This window comes from Eubalaena glacialis, chromosome 7, assembly GCF_028564815.1.
Source record: "Eubalaena glacialis isolate mEubGla1 chromosome 7, mEubGla1.1.hap2.+ XY, whole genome shotgun sequence".
Lineage (NCBI taxonomy): Eukaryota > Metazoa > Chordata > Mammalia > Artiodactyla > Balaenidae > Eubalaena > Eubalaena glacialis.
In genome coordinates, this window is record NC_083722.1 from 68,555,163 (window position 1) to 68,578,659 (window position 23,497).

At 41.9% G+C, this 23,497-nt stretch overlaps 1 protein-coding gene across 3 annotated transcripts in view; it reads right to left on the reverse strand.

The window, feature by feature from the left end:
* Nucleotides 1-639: 639 nt before the first annotated feature.
* MYRIP (myosin VIIA and Rab interacting protein) overlaps nucleotides 640-23,497 on the reverse strand; it is a 224,192-nt gene continuing 201,334 nt past the window's right edge. For all 3 annotated transcript variants that reach the window (XM_061196590.1, XM_061196589.1, XM_061196591.1), the window contains 6 exons: nucleotides 20,873-21,067; nucleotides 14,172-14,333; nucleotides 9,455-9,559; nucleotides 9,282-9,342; nucleotides 7,810-7,928; nucleotides 640-2,215 (listed from right to left, as the gene is read on the reverse strand). In XM_061196590.1, the coding sequence (XP_061052573.1) occupies nucleotides 2,183-2,215; nucleotides 7,810-7,928; nucleotides 9,282-9,342; nucleotides 9,455-9,559; nucleotides 14,172-14,333; nucleotides 20,873-21,067 (675 nt within the window). In that variant the 3' untranslated portion in view covers nucleotides 640-2,182. The remainder of the gene's footprint in view (nucleotides 2,216-7,809; nucleotides 7,929-9,281; nucleotides 9,343-9,454; nucleotides 9,560-14,171; nucleotides 14,334-20,872; nucleotides 21,068-23,497) is intronic.

The following is a 23,497-nucleotide window of genomic DNA, read 5'->3' on the forward strand; positions in this document are numbered from 1 at the left end:
CCCACTCTTCTCTAACCAAAACACACACACACACACACACACACACAGACATTATTTCCGTAAATGACTTTTACTTCTTTATCATTTCTCTTGACAGTAATTCTTGGCAATGTGCATATAACATGAAGGCAAGCATACTTTCAGAAGTCATCAAAGATATGGTCCTATTGGCCTCATTTTCTTAAACCATTAAAATATTTTCATTTATAAAAATTAATCTAAATATAAATATTGACACTGAAGATCAAAGTCACTTGATGACAAAATAATTCATCTGGAACTATAACATATGCTTATGGATTTTAATAGTAAATTAAATCTTTGCACTTATTTGGCACAAGGAAACCTTTATAAAAATTCAAATGCCATAGAGCAGGCTTCTTCTTCATTTTGTTTTTTTGCAAGGCTTACACAGTACACATTTTTGTCAAAGAAAACTGAGTATTTTAACACTGTAACACAACAATAGTTGCTTTTCATGCCTCTTAAAGAAAACGCTCTATTTGGAACTCAAATCTTTTTTGTTGTGTTTTTAAATTTTGTATTTGTTTGCTTTTAATCACACCAACAGAACAAAAAGCCGAAGATTTACTTTATTTCAAAGGAGTCATTTCTGTTGGATAACACATACACAGCATCAGCAAGGAGTATTACCAGAAGATAGGTAGACCCCCATCAGGAATGGATCATAACACACATTTCAGCAGCAAGTCAGGTCTGGAAATGTGCACAGCAGCAAAAGATTGTAGAAGTGGAAAACAACACAGAATGAGGCTTTGTCAGGCATTCAAGTTATAATTAGCTTAAAGGTCTGACTTTGGAAAATTAATCACTCTGGCCCTCAGTCTCCAAATCTGAAAAGTGGGGATACCTACTGAATAGGGTTGCTATTAGGATTAAAATGAGAATAATATTGCCTCCTTCAGAGCAGTCACTTAATATACGTCAGTCATGCTATTCCCTTGCCTCCCATGTTTTGCCTTCTTCCTCAGATTCAGAATTTATCAGGAGCAAATTAAAAAAAAGTTGCTAATGCTCAATTGAGTGAAATTCCAGTTCCATTTGCTTTTATAAGTACACTCTAAATAGTCATGCATGTGCGACCACACACGTGGATGTAGTGTCAGCTCTTGCGTCTGTTGAATTCAATTTGTCCTTGCTTTATTCAGACATGCAAGTTTTCTCAGGTCTTAACCATTTTTATCTTTAAGGTCATTTTACTACTTCTGCTGAATATTTATTGGGAAATAAATTTTGGAGGACAGCGTTTCCTTGTGTGGTTGTATCCTGCAATAATCCAGTTACGTAAACCTCATTTAGATGCAGTCAGTGCTAAACCACATCTTATTGATTCTAGACAGTGTGCTAAAGTTAAGCCAATGGTGGGCTTTTGCAAGCCCCTCTCCCCTTCAGAGCGAGGAAACTCAGAGCGAGGAAACTCTCAGCGAGTCCAAGGAAGAACCCTGAATTCTCGATGAGACACTGTTTCAGATAGACCTGGGCTGGCATGGGTGAGTCAGAGCTTTCCGTCCTGTGGCTTGTGACTGCAAAGCAATGGGAGGAACTGGTGGTGTGGTGGGCTAGGAGCCAGCAGCAAGGAGGTGGCTGGAGGGACACCTTGAGAGTTGAGGGCTCCCCAAGTTAGACAGCCCCTAGTGCTCACTACAGGGGTTTTCACTTTTCTCCTTAGCATTTGTAGGACAAAGATGCTTGTGAGAGATTAATAAGAACTGATGAGTTAAATGTTAATACCCTTCCCTCCACTATCCCCCGATCCCAACAATATATTTTGGGAAAAATTATTGACATGTAATACTAGTTGAATCAAAGGGATTAAAAAAGGAAAAAAAAAAAAGGTCTTAAAGACAACACACAGTAGCAAAGCAAACAGGGAAAAGATGCATCTTTTGAACTGGAGCTCTACTGTTGGAAGCCAGCGTCTTGGTTTTCTGTCTTGGATTCTCCTGGGAGCCTAAGGCAGAGAGTAGGCAAGACCTTGATGCTGAAGTCTGGGTCTGCTTTCTGGCTGAGGTATCAGGACAGCCCTGTGCAGGGGTGCACTGTGGCCTCCCCACGCCCTCTCCTCAGGTGGAAATCCGTACAGTATTCGATGGCTGTTGGGTCAAGGCACTGTCGTGTACGGCCGGAGGCAGTGGGTCACTGGCAGTGGAGTTCCATGGTGCTAATACCTCACAGCAGACTCCAGGGTGGGCTCCTGAGGGGAGAAAATGAGCAGATGTAATCAGCCACTTGGTGAAAGTGAGGAGAGGCCATTAACAACAATGTCTACTGCTTTTTTTTTTTTTTAACATCTTTATTGGAGTATAATTGCTTTACAATGGTGTGTTAATTTCTGCTTTATAACAAAGTGAATCAGCTATACATAAACATATATCTCCATATATCTTCCTTCTTGCGTTTCCCTCCCGCCCTCCCTATCCCACCCCTCTAGGTGGTCACAAAGCACGGAGCTGATCTCCCTGTGCTATGTGGCTGCTTCCCACTAGCTATCTATTTTACATTTGGTAGTGTATATATGTCCATGCCACTCTCTCACTTCATCTCAGCTTACCCTTCCCCCTCCCCCTGTCCTCAAGTCCATTCTCTACGTCTGCATCTTTATTCATGTCCTGCCCCTACGTTCTTCAGAACCATTTTTTTTTTAAACATCTTTATTGAAGTATAATTGCTTTACAATGGTGTGTTAGCTTCTGCTTTATAACAAAGTGAATCAGTTATACATATACATATGTTCCCATATCTCCTCCCTCTTGCATCTCCCTCCCTCCCACCCTCCCTATCCCACCCCTCCAGGTGGTCACAAAGCACCGAGCTGATCTCCCTGTGCTACGCGGCTGCTTCCCACCAGCCAGCTACCTTACATTTGGTAGTGTATACATGTCCACGACACTCTCTCACCCTGTCACATCTCACCCCTCCCCCTCCCCATATCCTCAAGTCCATTCTCTAGTAGGTCTGTGTCTTTATTCCCATCTTGCCACTAGGTTCTTCATGACCTTTTTTTTTTTTTCCTTAGATTCCATATATATGTGTTAGCATACTGTATTTCTTTTTCTCTTTCTGACTTACTTCACTCTGTATGACAGACTCTAGGTTCATCCACTTCACTACAAATAACTCAATTTCGTTTCTTTTTATGGCTGAGTAATATTCCATTGTATATATGTGCCACATCTTCTTTATCCATTCATCCGATGATGGACACCTAGGTTGCTTCCATGTCCTGGCTATTGTAAACAGAGCTGCAGTGAATATTTTGGTACGTGACTCTTTCTGAATTATGGTTTTCTCAGGGTATATGCCCAGTAGTGGGATTGCTGGGTCGTATGGTAGTTCTATTTTTAGTTTTTTAAGGAACCTCCATACTGTTCTCCATAGTGGCTGTATCAATTTACATTCCCACCAACAGTGCAAGAGTGTTCCCTTTTCTCCACACCCTCTCCAGCATTTATTGTTTCTAGATTTTTTGATGATGGCCATTCTGACCGGTGTGAGATGATACCTCATTGTAGTTTTGATTTGCATTTCTCTAATGCTTAATGATGTTGAGCATTCTTTCATGTGTCTGTTGGCAATCTGTATATCTTCTTTGGAGAAATGTCTATTTAGGTCTTCTGCCCATTTTTGGATTGGGTTGTTTGTTTTTTTGTTATTGAGCTGCATGAGCTGCTTGTAAATCTTGGAGATTAATCCTTTGTCAGTTGCTTCATTTGCAAATATTTTCTCCCATTCTGAGGGTTGTCTTTTGGTCTTGTTTATGGTTTCCTTTGCTGTGCAAAAGCTTTTAAGTTTCATTAGGTCCCATTTGTTTATTTGTGTTTTTATTTCCATTTCTCTAGGACCTGGGTCAAAAAGGATCTTGCTGTGATTTATGTCATAGAGTGTTCTGCCTATGTTTTCCTCTAAGAGTTTGATCTACTGCTTTTTTTATGTTGTAAAAGGTATTCATGCCCATTGACCAGTGAAATATTTCACAATATTCAAAAAGTGATGCATTTCTTACATGTACTTCTTAATCCATCTGAAATTCATTTTGGTGTATGGAATAAGGCAAATTGATTCCCTTCCCACTGCATCCCGTTGGCTAATTTCCCAAGCAGAGTTTTTTAAAAAAAATAATCTATACCTCCTCTACTGGTTCCTAATGCTTAAAAAAATCATATAACACATTTTCATATGTGCCTGTATCTATTTCTGAGCTTTCTATTCTATTTCATTAATCATCAGTTTCTTTAAAGCTTTTAACTGGTTTTAAAATCTGGCAGGAAAATCACTTTAATTTTGCAAAATGCTCTTGTCTATTCTTTCTGATTTATTCTTACATGAACTTTAGTTCCAAGAAAATCCCACTGAGAATTTTATGAGAATTGCATTAAACTATAAGTTAATTTGGAAAGAAATGAACTGTTGGTCGGATTTATTAATCAATATCTCAATATTAAAGGTATTGGTAGATTCCTGTAAAATTTACCTGGTAATTTATTATTTAATGTACTGCTGCATTTAGCTTGAGAATTTTTATTTAGCATGCCTCATCTCTCAGAAGAAGTACTATTGGTGTGTGGTTTGTATGCATCTGTTTGTGCCTGTGTGTGTAAGATGTGTACATACTTACCAGCCCTGTCAGCCCTTTAGTTGTTGGGGTTTTAACAGCTTTACAACTTGAATCTTTTAGTTTTGAGATTTTTAATCCTCTGGAATATTTCATATTGCGTGAGAATTAGCTAATAAAAATTTATCAGCAAAACCTTTGGGCCAGAGAATCTTTTTTGAAGTTTTAATAAATTTTAAAATTTTATTTAAGTCAGTTTTTACTGATATTCTGATTTGATCCTGATTTTACTAGAACTAAGACTTTAAAATTTATTAGCATAGATTTACATCACATTGTATATTTAAATAAAAAATCTACATCTCTATTAGAATCTCTTATTTTTTTATTTCTTGGGTTTTTTTCCTTGAATTGGCTAACAAAAATTTCTCTATTTTTCCAAAGAATAAGCTCTTGGATTTATGATCATTTCTATAGCTTTTTGGTTTTAATTGGTTTATGCATTTATCTTTGATGTCTGAAATTCAAAGTCTAGTTCACTTGTTTTGCTTCTTCCTTCTTTAATAAGGAAGAAAAGATTTAATACTGTGAATTTGACTCAGTGTGGTTCTGTATGTATCCCATTTGTTTTGATATATGTAATGTCTTCATTTTGTAAATGCTCTGTGGATTAGCTTTTTTCTTTAATCCAATAGTTACTTGGAAATATGTGTGAGATGTGCACGTTGTGTGTGTGTATGTGTATACTTGTGTATGTGGGTGCACATGCTTTAAAACTTCTGGGTAGGGTTTCTGACTATTTTAACTTTTGTTCTAATTTTTTAGATTTGCTCTATCCAATATGGTAGACACTAGCCACAAGTGGCTGTTTACATTTAGATTAATTTTTTTAAAATTTATTTATATTTTATTTTTGGCTGCATTGGGTCTTCATTGCTGCGCGCAGGCTTTCTCTAGTTGTGGCGAGCAGGGGCTACTCTTTGTTGCGATGCACAGGCTTCTTATTGCAGTGGCTTCTCTTATTGCGGAGTGCGGGCTCTAGGCGCGTGGGCTTCAGTAGTTGTGGTACGCGGCTCAGTAGTTGTGGCTCGCGGGCTTAGTTGCTCCGCGGCATGTGGGATCTTCCCAGACCAGGGCTCGAACCCGTGTCCCCTGCATTGGCAGGCAGATTCTTAACCACTGCGCTACCAGGGAAGCCCTAGATTAATTAAAATTAAATAAAATTTAAAAATCAGTTCCTCCAAGGCAGTAGCTACATTTCAAGAGCTCAGTAGCCACTTCTGGCTGGTGGCTACCATATTGGGCACTGCAGATATAGAACATTTCCATTATTTCATAAGGTGGATTCTTTACCAGTGGACCACCAGGGAAGTCCCTCTTAATTAAAGCTTAATAATTACACTATTCAAATTATCTAATTTGTATTTATTTCTGGTGTACTGGGCTTCCAAGGGCTGATAAGGGAATTTTAAAGTCATCAACCATGGCACATTAGATTGCGTTGCTCTATTGTTTTGCCAATTCAAGAAAGTCTCATGATTTACTTACTTTATCAGTATCTAAAACACCCTCCCTCCCTGTTTCTACTGTGTGCTTCTTGCCTTGAATTCTTTGTTTGAAAGTAGTATTCCTGCCTTTTCTTTTTTGTTTGCATTTATTTAGCATAGAATGTTGTCTATTCTTTCATTTTTAACCTCTCAGTGTTATTTAAAGTTAATATATTTAAGAAATAATTTATTGAGGTGAAATTTACAAAACATAAAATTAACCATTTAAAAATGAACAATTCAGTGGCATTTAGTACGTTCACAATGTTGCGCAACCACTGCCTCTATCAAGTTTCAAAACATACCATCACTCTAAAGTAAAACCTCTTACCCATTAAGCATTTCTTCCTATTCTCCCTCCCCAGAGCCCCTGGCAACCATTGATCTATGTTCTACATCTATGGAAGGTAATTTATTTATTATTTTATTTTATTTTTTAAGAGAGGGGGATCTGGAGCTTTATCCTTTAAAATTTTTTTATTTTTAAAATTTTTGTTGACGTATAGTTGATTTACAATGTTGTGTTAGTTTCAGGTGTACAGCAAAGCGATTCAGATACACACACACACACATATATATATATATTCTTTTTCAGATTCTTTTCCCTTATAGGTTGTTAACAAAATATTGAGTATAGCTCCCTGAGCTATACAATAGGTCTTTGTTGGTTATCTATTTTATATATATGTTAATCCCAAACTCCTAATTTATCCCTCTTCTCCACCCTCCACTTTCCCTTAAGGTAATTTATTTTTAACTATCTTATTTATAACAGACTCCTTCCCTGGCCCTAGTGGTCTGCCCTTTTAGTGTGATAATGCTTCTTTTTAGCTCTTTGAAGTAACAGCCAGGAGCCAGGTAACTGGACTTTGAAAGGTCAGGGGTAACGGCTGGCCAATGAAGCAAAGGCAGTGGCCAGCACTGTTGCCATATGGTACCTAAAAGATGCAGTAACTTGTAATTCAAAAGGGCATGCCCACCATTATGCCATTATCTGGTGCTTCTGTGCTCATGACACAGGGACAGTGAGGGGGAGGAATGGGAAGGGAGTGACAGGTGATGCATAAAAGGCAACAGAATAGGTTTTGCCTTTCGTTGCTTCAATCTTGTCACCCAGCCATTGTCTGCCCCCTCAGCATAACTGGTATCACTGAGGCAGTTTAGCTGGGTCTTCACCTCCCATATAAGCAGCATCAAGCATTTGCAAAATTCTGAAGCATGTGTTGGTGTTAGGGTAATAATCCCTTAGCCTTCTTATATGATCTCCAGGTTTATGCAAATTATCCACTGTCGCTTCCTTTGCCGCATTTATGGGCAGCTGCTGACTTTTTTTCTGGAACACAAGTAATTAATGGCTTAGAAGAAATTTAAGGAAGAGTGAATAAGAATCAAAAACAGAATAAAATCTCTTATACCTCAATCAGACCTTATATTTCTGTCTACATATTTTTATTTCTCTTATATTAAATCTGGTTCATACAAGGAGCTGGAGATATAATTGACAGGATGTATCCACATACCCAAGAGGTTAGCAATATAAGGACCCCCACCACCCAACCAACAGACCATGAGACCATGCAGGAAGGATGCTTCTTGGGGCTCTGACTGGGGACCTACAGAAAGAAGGGCTACAGAATGGAGGTGCCATCAACAGTGACAGTAATTGGCATTAAGATAGAGATGACTTACTATCAAATCCTTGGTAGTGCTTTTCCTTTCTTTAGTCTTGTTTGTCGAGGAGTCTTGGAGAATGAAGTTGCGGTTAAATGTTTTAATGGTGGTTGCTGAAGATGCCTCAATTTTTTCAGCTAAAAAGAAACACATAGGAATAAGTATTATCCAGAAGCTGGACTGATGGTTAGGGAAGAAAGACCAGGTGTCCAGATTACCCAGATTTTTGTTCTAGACTGGCATCTCATTCTGGTCCATAGGTCTGACTGTGGAAACTTTTTGTTCTGTTTATTTACTTATTTATTTATTGGTGGACCAAATAAATCAAGGCATCGTTGGTGGCTTTCTAGGAAAATGTAGCTTGGAGATAATCCAATACAGTCTACAAACTCTTATTTGCAATTCTGAAATATAAAAGGCTCTAAAAACAGCAAATCTTTACAACTTTGGAGTCAAAATTGCCTGATGGCAAAACCTGACTTAAACTGTTAAGTGGCCATTTCAAGTCCTTGTCCCTCTCATGGAGCATGAACATTGTCACGCTTTGCTGCAAGGATATTAATGTGTTTATCAGACGCTACTCCAGACGCCACGGGAGGGGGCTGTCATGAAATACACAGTACATGTACCATATTACGTTTCTAAAGGGTTTCAAGTAAGGGATCATGGATCTGTAATATATTTTAACTGTTTAGGGCTCTGGGGAATATAAAGTAGGCATTGAGTAAACATTTTTTGAACAATGAATGGTGGAACCAGGACTCAAACATATATCTTCTGACTTTCTACTCTTCTAATTTGCAGGTCTAAATTTCTAGTTTGGCATCATCATTCTGTGGCTTCTGAATCTAGGGAAATTGTTGAAAATGTCCAGTAGATAAGGGTGATAGACTGGCATTGCTGGAATCTCTCTAGGTTGGGCTCTTTGTTAGATGCTTTTGGTGTCCTTCCCGCATCTGCCTGACAGTCACCATTCCAGCCCACTCTGACAGCATCCTACTACAGGCATCACCACTCTCTCTTGGCCCAGGAATGATGGGGTGGGTCAGAAGTACCAGGGAGTTAATGCCCCTACCAGAAATAACCTTCAAGCAAAGATGAGAGTTGAAATATCTCATCTTCCTATTCTTTGAGCAGGAAACTCTGAGGTGCGGTTGATAACTGTCTCCCGGAAGTCCCCAGCAGGGGTTAGCCTCATTTGCCCAAAGCATCAAACTACTAATTAAAGTACATTATATTGGCTTAATTTCCTTCCCTGAATCTTTTCTCTCTTCCCTTATCAGTGTTTCTTGGAATTACCTCCCAAATCACATCTTTGTCCCAGGGTCTGCCTCTTGGAGGGATTCAAGTCAAGATAGACTCTCCACAAGGGCAATTCTGGGTGAGAACACCCCATTAGATCTGGTCCTCAAACTCAGATCTCTGAGTTACTCTAAGTGAGTGAGTCAGGCTTAATGCTTTGGTGGCTCTGTGGTTTGATTTAAGCATACCTTTCACTGGTGGAGCAGGGAGTTTCCTCCTCTGCTGCCTTGATGTGTCTATGGTTTGTACCTACAAACAGAACACAGGAATCAGTACACCTTTGCAAAGCCAGAGATGTTTTATCTTCTACATTTTCCAGATCGTGCAATATTCCAGCAGAGGGAGTGAGGGACAAACGCACCTGGTTCCTTTGCTTCTGATCTCGTTTTCTTGTGAGGCGCCCACAGGGTGCTATGTTTAATCCTGCAATGGTCAGGGCTGAAATCCGGCTCTCAATATCAGAAATCTTAATGCAACAGAAAGGCAGAATCAGTAGGGAGAAAGCCCAGGAGGGGGAGAATCTTTGTTAAAAGTATTATGACTCTATAAAGAACAAATCTGCTTTGATATATGCTCATTCATTCATTCACTCATTCAACTTCCACCAAGCACTTCTCTATTTAGTACTGTAGTGAGAAAATAAACCACAGGCCTTTCTTTGTAAATTTAATTTTCCATTTGTTAGCTCTAGAGCATGTCACCCCTGTCAGAGGACCCCTAGGGAAAAACGGAAGCCCAGGGCACGATGGGCACGATGGCCCGGGGCCATCTGGCTCAGCATAGGGGTAGGGGTGGGGGTGAGGGAAGGCTTCCCAGGGAGACAACACGATGTGAGCTTTGAAAAGCAAGTATGATTTATAGGTCCTGCTTCCTTCTTCTGTGACTCCCTGAATCCAAAACCACAGCACCAGGTCTTAGGAGGGAAGCCCTGCAGCCCCTGGTTCAAGTCCATTTCCTCTATTAAGAGGCCAAGTGGCCTTGAGAAACTCCCTTCTCTCTCTGGGCATCAGTTTCCTTTACTATAATATCAGTAGGTCAGAAGGAGCTCAGATTTTTTTCCAACAATGTCTTAAGGTAGATATAGAGAACAAGAGCCCACTCAGCACCAGGAAAGAACCCCGGTCCATCCATGTCCGCAGGGGTGAAGAAAACACGGTCCCTCCTCTTAGGAAAGGGCATTACTATGTGCCGTTGCCATGCTGAGTGCTGTAAATACATGAACTCTTCATGCTTCGTTTATAATCCTGTGACATGGGTACCATTCTCTTGGTTTTACAGATGAGGAAACTGTGGCTTAGAGGGATGAGTGACACACCCAACATCTCACAGCAGAGCTCAGCATTAATGCCACTGCTCATGATCTTGCCACATTGCCCCCTTCTCAGAGGCCTTGCCAAGGCCTGGCATGGGGGACACTGGAGGAGGCAGGAGGAGGCTGGCAGAGTCGAGGGAGGAGGCTGGGATCACAGCCATCCTGCTGAGACGGCACAGCCTGAGTGGTGCTGGGACATCAGACAGGAAACCTGAAAGTGGGCCCTGCTGCCCCGACGTCTCCATTGCCTCCCCTGTCCCTAAGCTATTTTGTGCTGCACAAGACTAATTCTAATTCTGCTGCCATTTACTGAGGGCTTCTTTGGACAAAGCCCATTGGGATAGCTGCTATAGGAAGTGCAGAGAGAAGGTCTGAAAGGTCAGCAAATATGGGAGATGCTTCCCCTAACCCAGAGGAGCGGCAATCTTACTCAGATAAGGAGGAGGAGGCAGGTAAAGGCCAAGACTGTGGCAGCTGGTGAAAGAATCCAAGCTGCCCAGCAGCCAGCCCCCAGAAGGGGCCACTGTGCAGCCCCTGTCCCTTCCTAGCCCCCAGATGCCTTCCTATTCTCATTCCTCAAATTTCACACTGAGAATGGCGTTCCTTTGGTTTGTAGACCAATAAATTGCATAAACTTTTATCAGTCATTTGCAACTGATGTGGGTTAGATGCCCACATTCTTTCCTGGAAGCAGTTTTGATGGAGGGCTTTGCTCAGAGGGCCCTAGGAGACAGGTCAGTGGGAGAGCAAGTTGCTGACCTCCTGATTTGCTGACTGCCAGGCTGTAGAATAAGAAGGGTTAATTTTTCCAGTTTTAGTCCACAGGGCAAAGGTTGCAGAAAGAGGAAGGGAGACTGCCGAGGGCTGATTTTGCCTACATTTTGTTTATCTATCTCTCTATCTCTCTATCTGTCCATCCATCCATCTATCACATTGTATCTAACTGTGTTCCATTAATTCCTAAGAATGCATATCCAGTGACCCTTACACTTGCTAGAAGGGGATGACCAATTCTGCTCTGGGTTTCCTGGGATCCAAAGCAAAAAGATCATTTTACGACTCTATGTCCACAAGATAAAGACCAAGTACTCAGAAGAATAGCTTTTCTTGATATTAAGAGTTAAGAGAGACCTTCCCCAGGAATGCCCACAGAGATGACCCTGCAGGACGCAGTGGACAGCATCCTTAGCACGCTGCCTGTGCATCATCCTGCAGTTGGCTTCAGCACCGGGCAATCCTGTCAGATTAGGCCAGATTCTAGGGTTGCTTTCACCTTGGAGTCCCAAAGGTTAACTCCAAGGTGAAAACAACCCTAGAATCTGACCTAATCTAAGAACACAATTCAGCACATCTACCCTCCAGTGGGACCCTCCTACCATCCTGCAGGGTACCCTCTGTGACATCTTCTGTGAGACTCTGCTTTGGACAAGAACAGATAACAGGGAATGAATCTTCCTTCTCTGGCAGCAACTATAGGACAAGGAGAGTCTCCACACTAATAAAGGTTCCCACATTGAAAAGAGCCATAAAGATGATGGCAAGGTTGACAACCTCCCATGCAAAGTAAGGACTCTTATGCAAGTGGATATATACCTGAGGGCAGGACAAGCACATTTTTCAGGAAACCACACAGCACAGACTGGTGAAGAAAGTGGGCTCTGAGGCCAGAAAGACTTAGGTTAAAATCCTGGCTTCATCACTTTTTAGCTATTTGACTTCAGTTTAACCATTCTGAGCTTCCTTTTCTCCAGATATAAAAAGGGAAAAATAACAATAGCCACCTCATGGGGATGCTGAAAGGATTAAATACAATAATGAGTTCAAGGGTTAAGCCCAACTCCTGGCCCCCAGTAAGACTCACTGAACATTAGGTATTATTAATGACATTATTATAATATTTAACAATGAATGATAAATTAATAGGCACATTCAAACACATGGAAAATGGACATTTTGTACTCCAGGATTTTCTGCCATAAAACATGGCTCCAATAATTTAAGCCTAGAGAAATTTGGAAGCATGAATAACTAATTATCCAATAAAACCCTCCCAAACACCCATAAACAATATTACTTCCTGCTAAACCATTCAAGAAGTATTTGCTGCAAAATATACCCCCAGAAAACAAATGATTTGATTCTACTTTATATAACATTAACTATAAATTGATTAAATGTTGAGCAGCATTTGTGGGAAATGATTTTTGAGGAGAGTTGCTCTTCAGCCATTCTTGCTGGTAATAAACAGTCAACAGGGCCATCTGTGATGAGACCATTCCTGGGCCATTCCTAGCACAGAACTGGTTCCCTCCCATTCTCAAGAGTGCTGAATGATATGAGCAGCTGTTGTGATTTTTGATTCTTTAAGATAAAAATATTTATTTAAAAAATAATTATCGGACTTCCCTGGTGGTGCAGTGGTTAAGAATCTGCCTGCCAATGCAGGGGACCCAGGTTCAAGCCCTGGTCCGGGAAGATCCCACATGCCGCGGAGCAACTAAGCCCGTGTGCCACAACTACTGAGCTGGTGCTCTAGAGCCCGCGAGCCACAACTACTGAGCCTGCGCACCACAACTACGGAAGCCCACGCGCCTAGAGCCTGTGCTCTGTGACAAGAGAAGCCACCTCAATGAGAAGCCCATGCACAGCAACGAAGGCCCAACACAGCCAAAAATAAATAAATAAATTTATAAAAAAAAATTATCACCCAAAACTGTCATCTTCTCTATCCAGAGATGGTTTCAATTGATCCCCATTCTCCAGAGGATGCAGTTTTAAGATGCAGGGTCTACAGAAATATCAGTGAACCAGGGGTCTACGCTGAGCTTATGCTGCAGAGACCAGCATTTCTTGTGGGTCCCTGAGTATGTATATGTCCATGGACCCCAGTTTGAGAATCAGTTACTTAGTCCACAGTCCATTTTGATCCAGAGTCAGAAGCCAAGAGAATATCCATGAAAACTGCAAACAAGCATCTTCAGAAAGTTATAGATAATTTAGTAATTAGTTCTAAAACAGCCATATCTAAATCATGCAAAATATTGGTCTAAGAAATCTACACTTCGTTTTTCATTTATTTATTCATCTCATTTTTATTGAGGCCCAAACCTCTGTGAGGTGTTATGCTAGGCACAATAACTGGAGTTATTGTGTTAAGCTAGATAGCTAGAGTCCTGTCCTCAAGGAGCTTTTAGTCTGTTGTGGGGAAACCTGGCATTAAATAGGTAATCAACAGTGTGATGGGACTTCCCTGGTGGCGCAGTGGATAAGACTCCGCGCTCCCAATGCAGGGGGCCGGGGTTCGATCCCTGGTCGGGGAACTAGATCCCACATGCATGCCGCAACTGAGAGTTCGCATGCCATAACTAAGGAGCCCACCTGCAGCAAGTAAGACCTGGCACAACCAAATAAATAAATAAATAAATAAATATTTTTAAAAAAACCAGTGTGACAAAGGTTAGGGAAGGGTGGTCTTGGGATGGAATGGGAGCCTCTATAGCAAGGGTCAGAGAATTTGTCAAAGAGGAAAATGGCATAGGTTTTAAAGAGATATATTATCAAGGTCATAATCTGGGGAGAGGAAGGCTGCACTTTAAAAAAGGAGGCTTTGGTGGAATCCACCTGGAAGGACCATGTCCACGAAAAGTCTGCTGGAGATGGCAGGAACTGATAGATACAAAGGCTTTGAAATGATTCTTGTGGAAGATGGGGTGCCCTCTCCTTTTGCCCGGTAGTCCTCCATCTGGGCAGAGAGGAGAGTTCTTACCTGGATCTCAGCATGGTGGACCCGGGCTGCTGCCGTGGCTACTTGGTCCTCCAGATCTGCCAGTTCAGTCTCATCAGTGCCACTGTGGATGCAGCGGGCAGCATCCTCTAGCTCACTCAGCTGGCCTTCAAGTCCATACACGGTACCTGCCGCCAGGTACACCTATAGAGGAGGCATGGCCTTTGAGCTCAGGTCTGTGGACCCAGGACTGGTGGGGCCCCTTCAGGGGATGCCATAATTCAGGGGAGTGAGAGAGAACTAGACTCAACATTGGGAGAAAGAGACAGGGAGTCCCCCATTTATAAACATTCTTCACACTTAAGTGGTAGCATAAGGTCTTGCCACCCCCTCACTGTCAACCACACCTCCTCTTCCCCCAAACTTTCCTGCAAAAAAAAGTAGTTTGTAAATTTTAAAAATACAATAAAATAGTACAAGAATACATGACATCAGCTACATAAATTGTGAATTTGTCCAGGGACTATAACAACCACAATATCAAGATAGAGGAAACAAAGAGAAAAACTCATGATGTAGTTTTTCCAATAAAAATTTTGGTTGGCGTTAGTAATTTGGAAAAATTCAGAAGACATGAAAGTGGGGAAATTAATTTAAAACAATTACAAATTTTGCGTGAATTATCTCTGATTAAGTACCGTGAAGTTGCTTGAATCAGGTTAAGGGAATGAAAATGAACCTGAAGTATGTAGTAGGAAAATACCTTATTTTTTAGAAAATAGTGTGATGTTGAGAAGCATATAAAATCTATGATCAATTAAGACAGTTTTTTGAGAGCTCCTGAAGACTAAAGAGAAAGTAAGATAAAGGAAGTAATTTGAGGGAAAATTAAAGGAAAAATTACTTTGGTTTATGAGTTTATAAGGTGATTCTCGTAAAAGTGGGCAAACAGAAAGTAAAATCGTTGGAATAATTTAGGCTGAGGACAGGGTGAGTGAAACAAATGCTCCTTCAGCCTAATTAATAACATGATGAAACAGTGGACAACACAAGGAACCAAATGTATCTAGAGAAGGCAATTACTTAAACAGGTTCATGAGGTTTAATCAATGTATATAAAGCTCTAAACATGTAATCACAGCCATTTAGAGTTGAGTTGAATGATATGCACGGTCACTCCTTTAACAGTTCCTTTAACTTGAGTTAAAAGTATAACAGAGTTAGGCAAGCCAAGAGCAGTGCACACAGATCATGCATGGTCATTTGCACTGAGCAATGCTGAGTGTTGGTGAGGAGGGCAAAGAATCCTGAGATGCTCCAACTCGGTCAATTCCTTGGCATGATTCATGCATCTGCGTGAAAACTGGCAATTTTACAAAACATTTCAGAGTGGAGCAAAGGCAGGTGCAGGTTTGATGAGAGCAAATTTGACTGTGCGTCACCAGGCACAATTAGCTGTGGGAGCTTCCAGCAGTGACTGACATAGCGGACATCAAGTTGGGTGATTCATCGGTCATACAGGGGTCATGAGTCAAATGTCTGCTGGCAACTGCCTTATTTCACTTTGCCCTTAGTTTTATATTTCTTTGTCATATGCAAGTATTAGAGAACTTCTGTTTCTAAAAGATCTTCACAGTTTAATATAGCCATTTATTCCTCATCTTCAAAACAAGAAACACTTTATTGTTTGTCACATGAAGGAAATGAATATTTCAAAGCTATTTGAGTGGAGAAATCATTAAAAATTTGTCTCTCAAAAGTTGTGAGGTTGAAAAACTTATCTTCAGAGGGGAAGAAAACTTGAAGAGAGAGTTGAAAATAGAATAAGAGGAGAAGAGGAGGAGGAGGAGGTGGGAAAGGAAAGGGAGGAGGGGGAGGAGGAGGAAGAGGAGAGGAGAGGAGAGAGGAGGAAGAGATCAGAGAGATGGCCACCACAGTTTGAGTTTGGATATTACACTTTTGGTACCCACACCAAAAAAAGGGGAATTCATTATGATAAGATAACTAAAACATAAACTTATAGCTTTGCACAATGAAACTAAATTTGGAATTTAAATGAAATGAATAACTTAAGTGTGGCAATGGTTAAACATGACTTGACACATCTTTGGTCTCAGGACCTTGATATTTCCAGAAACATGCAAAACTCAACGTCGTCATACCCTATGGTTGTATCAACTTAATAGCACCTTGTTGTTTTGTCACCGGCATGGTCATCCACTAACGTTCCTTACTTTCTCTGCCAAGACAAAGCAATATGAAATCGCTCCAAGTTCTCAGCAAGGCCAGAATGTTCATCTTTTACTTTGTGTTCCCTAAAAGCCTGCTTTCCTGGCACTAGGGGGATAGGGAGGTTCAGTGGTTTGGCACTGACACCTCCTCAACAGGAACTTACATGCAAGGTCATGGCACCTAAAGGATTAGAGGATGATGACAATGGTGATGATGATCATGACAGGTATTTACTGAGCCAGAGGGCTGGTGCCAGATTTCATGCCTTTATCCACCCTGCCCTACGATGCTGTGATACTTAATCTCGATTGGAATGTTTCGACGATTTATATTTCAAACGTTGGCATAAAGGTACTAGAGTTACTGTGGTTATAGATGGCCATAATATTGGCTCTGTGGCTGGGCTGAAATAACAAAAATTAACATGCAATATAATGAAATTGTTATTCTAGTCTTAAAAATAACCCATTTGAAAAACATTAACCTGGAGTTGCTTGCTTAATTAAGGTCCACTTTTGGTGAGAAGTATGGTTACTATGTCTGAGTAATCCAAGTCCTCTCCAAACTCTAGTCACTGATGCCTGTGACCCCATTGACTGGCTCCTGGTTCAACAAGCCTTTCTCAAAGTGGTTCAAGGGATGAGAATAGGTGTTTCAAAGGAAGGACTTTATGGTCAAAGCGCCTAGAATAAAGAACATTAAACAGATTTCTTTATTGCAGGACTTCTCAGGGTCTTTAATGTGCTAAGATGTATCTCAATTTTCCTAGAAAGAGTATATGGGTTTCTCAAGCTTATTTGATCTTAGAGCATCTTGTTGGACTTGGCGTCCATGACATATACTTTAGGGGACTAAGGTTAGACAGTAACAGATAGTATTTCTTTTCTTGTTCTCTGAGAGCAGAGAGCCATGACCACTTCTAGAAGTTCTACCTCTCCTGTGCTATGGGGGTTGTACAAGGGCTTTGAGAAGGAAGATCAGCCTCCTCTGCCTGATCTTGGATTCTGGGCCAGAGCTGGGTCCCCTCTTGGCCGTCCCACTGTGCCTGCTGCCACTGGTTGTATACTACAACGTATTTGGGGTTGCCGGAGTTATAAGGCAGAAGTAAAAGGGAAGTTAAGACTATTGCTCCATTGGCTCTGTGGCTGGGAATTATGGGGTACCCCAGGTGGTCTCTGTCATTTAGGAAAGATAAGAATGAGGAAGGTCCTTAGATGGGGGTGGGAGGGTGAGGGAGCCGACTCACCCCTCCCACTCACAACCCTGCATAAATCCACAAGGTGGCCCTGGTGGGCCCCTACCATTCACACCACAGGTCTGAAAATGGTCATACTTGTTGTTCTCTGTTGATCCCTAGATCCATTTTCCATTATGCTCTGCTCTCTGTTTTCTGTGACGCTAACATATACAAACTTTACCACCAAGGCTCCCTTGCTGGTTGGGATGGGTTTGGCCAATGGGAAGCACCAGCAGGAGATCAAAGGCAGGAGGAGAAAGAAGTAAGAGCCTTTTTTCCCCTGCTTTTTCCCTTCCTGGATTCCACGGCGACAGCTCCCACTAGGGGGCGCTCTTCCAGGCTCCAGTTCTCCCTGGGCTATACTGCCTGGGGGTGGTGACCACTTCCTCCTACTGCTACTCTCTGGGCACTACAGCACCCCTTATCCTTGCCCACACCTGAGTCAATACTCTCTTCCTGAAACTTTCCTCTCCCAGGCAGACCCCTACAGGTACAGTAGAACCCTGTGCTTCAGAGCTCCCCAGGCATTCAGTCCGAGAAACTGAGTCCCCACTGTGTGTGCAGGGGAGGCTGGCATTGGTCAGAGGTTTCTCCCACCTTTAGGGGAGACAGAGCTGATTTCACAGCCAGGCAGCAGGTGAGAAGTGTCAAAGCTAAGAGACTAAGGAAATTCTAAAATCCCCATGCCCTACCCTAATTAAGTGGATTAACAAGGCAGTTTATGAAAACAGGAGATTAGACATATGAATGTGATATTTTTTGTTTTATCTTACGTAGCTCTGAAATCTTCATAAGACTTCTTAAAGATGAATATTCTCTTGCAAATGAGGATGTTCTCTTTTATCTCAGCGGCTTGGTCTGCAGAAGCCAGTGTTCAGAGGGCAGACTAAGTGTTGCCATTTCTATTTCTGCCAGTCCCGGGGCTCCTCAGCACAAAGGAGAAAGGCAGCGAAGGAATGAGGAGCAGGAGCGCTCTTTAGAACATAGACAAAAGCCCTGGTTTAATTAAATCAGCTGCACCCAGAGGCCAGTTTAAGAATCAGCCCTGCCCCTCTCCTGCTGCTCAACTGAATTCCATCCTGGAAAACAGCAGAGCAAGCAACCTGCCCATGGCTCTGTGATCTGGTGAACTAAAGAGATTAAAAAAAAAGTCATCCCTTCTGTGACTCAAAGACCCACAGAATTCAAAGGAACAAAGATGGAATCTCTTCGGAGGTGAAATTTGAAAAGCTGGTTGGGGTAGGGAAGGAGGTGGAAGTAGGCAGTTAACTCTGTGAGAACAGGAGAGGCATCTTAGAGGGGCTGGACACGGAGCAGGAAGTTGTAATCCCCAGCTTCCCACTGCTGGTGTTTCTGACGTCTTGAATCAGTGGCTAAGTAGATGTGTTTCGAACTCAAAGTGTTAATGAACCCACAAAAAGAAACATGATGTACAATAAAAGGATCTTACAAAATGAAAACTCTGCCAAGGCCATTGTATTTTTCAGTAAACTCCTTAGAGGGGGAAAAAAAGGCATGCTGTCTTTGCTTTCAGTGTGCTGACCTTTGTCATTTAAATCTAGATTATTACACGCATTGTAAGTTTTTTTGATACCATACTTTGTAAAAAGAAAAAAATGCCTCCCTTTCCTGGTGAACCATATCTTTATTTTAATCTTTTCAATTCTGTGTGTGCAGGATTAGGGCCATTTTAGGACTATCAGCACCTGAAAGAATTGTATTATAGGCATTTTTAAAGAACAGAGACCTGCACATTAGAAGTAAAACATTTCTTTTAAAAAAGGATTTTATTCATCTGATGTAATCATATATCAGATAAACATTCCTTGCACACCTCCTCTGTGTCAGGCTCAGGGCCAAGGGCTAGGGCTATAGACAGGAAAGGCAGCAGGTCCTGTTCTATAGGAATTTATATATCCGGTTTCCAACTTGGGCATGACCGTGCCCTACTCTTCCCCCATGCTCCCGCTAATATTTCGCAATGTCTGGAGACATTTTTGATTGTCAGATCTAGGAGGGTGCAGCTTCTAGCATCTAGTGGGTAGAGACCAGGGATGCTGCTAAACATCCTACAACGTACAGGACAGGCCCCGCAACAAAGAATTATCTAATCCAAAATGTCAATGGTGCTGATCTAATAGGGGATATATAAGTGAACAGAAAGGGCAACAAAGTGAGGCAGACATATGCTTAGGTTTTATGGGAATCCAAAGGGAGAGAGTCTTCTACTTTCAAAGTGAAACTACTATTGGCATGTTTTTTTTGTTTGTTTTTTTTTGTTTACCTTGAGTCATTTTGATTTGTTGTTGTTTCAACTTCTGGCAAAAAATCTCTCTGATAACATTTCCTGGTTTCTGAGAACACCATTCATTAGAGCATCTCCAAATTAGGGTTGATTCTGCTGGGTCTGGAAAGATGGAATCACCTGACTGGATTTGACATCGGGACTATGCCAACTGGTGATGGTAACGATGGCCTGAGTGGCTAATGTCCAGATTTCTCTGTGTCACCCCTGGTTTGCATTGTTGGAAAATTCTCATCAGACCTTTACTGAAGTCTTAAAAATGATGGTAGGTGTTTATATGTAAGAATCTATTACATTCTTTCTTTCCTCACCAGTTGGAAGGACAGAAAAATCCATTATGAGCAGACATATCTGTGAAGCAGGGCAGACCAGTTCTGTAGTAACCTAAGTTCTGTTGGCAACCACTCTTATTCTCTGTAGTGGCACTGGCAGTGCTCCACCTGGATCCCCACAGATCCCTTATATAGTTTCTGCATACTCCCCTCCCCGCTCCCAAGCTGCAGTGTGCTTTTGTTTCCAACAGCTCAGATCTATGCAAAAACGGCTTTTGAGCTACTGTAGACACTTTGCCTGCATGCAGAGAGACTGAGGTGCCCACTGGCTGTAGGAAGGGCCAGTTCCTTTGCCTTAGGTCAGGACAACTCTGAGATGCAACTTACACCCCGGAGTTGCCTGCAGGATCGGGCTGAAGCTACTTTTTGTCTAAGATCATAGCTTTGCTTGGCTTCTTCCCTCTCCCCACTCCCTTACCAGTCTTCCCCTGGGAGCATTTCCCTTATAAATCACTTGCACAGAAATCTTCATCTTGGGGTCTGCTTCTGGGGAACCCAGTCTAAGACCCTTCTGAGAATATATTTGCTATGGTGGTAGTATATTTGTGTCCTTGCCCTTTTTGTGAAGAGTTACAACATCATCAGCTTCTCCTTTGGACATGTGTGCCCTAGACAGAGCATATCCACACTGTCTTACATTTTCTTCCAGGGAAGTCAGCTGCTCATCCAGTCTCACTTGGTCTGTTCCAAGAGGAAACGTCCCTTTCTCTCTGTCAGGAGGGACAGGTGGGAACTCCCAGGGCCCTGTAGACTCTGCTATCAACTCCTCCGTGGCGTTGATGACTTTCAGGACTTCTGTGGAGATGTTGCAGAGAGAAACAGCAGAATACTTCTGTTTGGTCCAATAACAGAAGGGGATAGAAGACAAGAACAACATTAACAATGACATGGAAATTCTACATTATCATGGTGCTCATAATGAGATCGATTCTGTTTCATAACACACACAAACATCAATGTGCCAAAGGAATGAGACACTAAAAAAATCTACCCAGTCTGAGGGGACTGAGAGGAGGCCTGATGTAACTTGGCTTAGCTTCTTTGACTCACAATGAATTATTTCAGATTCTTAGGGAGAGAGGAAGGAGAGCTCAAGTGGAAGCTACTAGGTCCTCTGCCCACTGCTGATAGATTCATATTCATTACCTCGTTTTCTGGATGATATTCTCTTTCCTCAACAGAGCTTCAGTCACAGACTCTGTCAAACTACATTCACGATGTGGTCCAGTGGGTAGCTTTATGGATGAAGAGTTAGGAGACCTGGGCTCTAGATCTGGCTGTAACTTCATCTAGATATGGGACCTTGGCCAGGCTACTTCCCATTTCTGGAACTCAGTTTTGTCATCTGTACATTGAGAGGATTGGAAAGAGTTTCTCTGCAGTCTCTGGTAGCTACTGTGTTGTTGGCTCACCCACATCTATTCTCAAGCCCATTCTTCCTTATCTTCCCCCACCATTAAGGCTGAACAGAAAATACACTGCATTTCCCAGCCTCTCTTGCAGCCAGGGGCAGTCATGTGACATCGTTCTGATCAGTGAGCCTGAAGGGAAAGTCTATTGAGGGGTTTCTAGCAAAGCTTTTGTTTTCCTAATCAGGTGAACAGATGCAGCTGATGCTCTCCTGCCCCCACTTCTCTCTGCCTTGATCATAGGTCTGCGGTTAGAAAGCCAACAAGAGTGAGGATGATACCAAAGTGCTGGGTCAGGTGGATCAGAAAGACTGAAAGAGCCTGAGCCCACATAGCACTGGATCAGCTGAACTGCCTCTGAACACCTTGATACATGTGTGCAAAATAAGTCCCTACCTGTTGGAGCCCCTATTGGCTGGATTTTCTGTTATTTGTGGTTGAATATATTTCTAACTGATACAAGTCACTTCTAGTTTTTATATTCATGGCTCAAAATTACAGTCAGTCCAAATCTGGGCCAAGGTCTTTAATGGAGCAGAGGTACTCCAGCCACAAAGAATTATCTGCATCTTTGAGTTCATCTGAACATAGAGCACCAAGAAGTAAGCAGGAGATCAATGTTGCTTGGCACTAATGGTGTCCATCTACAATCAATTTTACTTAGCCCATCACTGGGTTTGTAAACTGGAAGTCAAATATTGCCCATGGGCATATTTTTAACCAGTGAAGTGTTTCAAGAAAGCCTGGAATTTTAATGCCTTTGGTACCTCCCAAGGTATCTATCTGATTCATATATTCTGGCCAAAATATATTAGTGATAGCTCTGACTTGGTTTGCAAAGTTTGTTTCCCCAAGTAAATTCTACTGCAGGTTTTATCTCACTAGAGGAAGTTTTCAGTGGCCCTGCAACTTCACTATGGAATCAGAGTGTTTAAGTGACAAGTCTGTGGCTGAGTCCACAGTCTAGAAGCTGGCTCTGGGCTCTGGTACATGGTCTCATCCTAGGGTCTCATCCTGGCACCGGTCAATCATCCTAGGGTTAGGGCACATGTGCTCAGAGGGCTCCTATGCAGCCTGTCTGTTTCACAATAGCTGCTTGACTCACCCAAGAGTTATGCTTCTTTTGGTTCAAGGGAGTTTGCTACATACCAAAAAAATGGGTCTGGATTATCAGGAAAATAAGATGGAGGAAGGTGACGCAGACCCACCAGAATAAGGGAAGTGTCCAAGGGAGAGCCAAGCCAACTCTTTACCTTAGGAAAAACTTGCAGAGGCTGTCCGCCATTATCTAGAATCCTGTAACTTGATGTGGCAGGTTTTGGAGATGAATTGGACTCAAAATGTTTTTGGCAAGAAATAGCTGCCACTGTTTGCTTAAGTCCATTTTAGAAAAGGCAACGTTGTATGTATGAAAGCAGGTTTGGTACCCTTCTCTTAGTAAACAAAGCTTGTATTTAGAAAGTCTGCCCTTTGTTTGATAGAAGAGGTGCCTTTGTACATCTTTTGAAAAGGAAGACGTATGACTAAGGGATTCAGGAAAAACGGTTAGACCACAGCACGATGGAAGGGCAAATGTTAACATTTACACACATCTCCAATTGGTCCAGGGTCATTAAGGGGCCAATGTTATTAATGGGAAGGACTTCAGAGGTGCTTAAACAGAAAGAGTTATCTGCATCTTGACTCCAACTGAACATATAATATCAAAGCGATAAACTGGACATCAATGTTGCTTGGCAGTCATTGTTCCTTTCCGTCCAGAAATAGCCTTGTTTATTCAATCATAGGAGTTGCCAGCTGGAAGCCAAATATTGCCTAGATGCATGCTTTTTTGACAAGAATGCCTTCTGTGA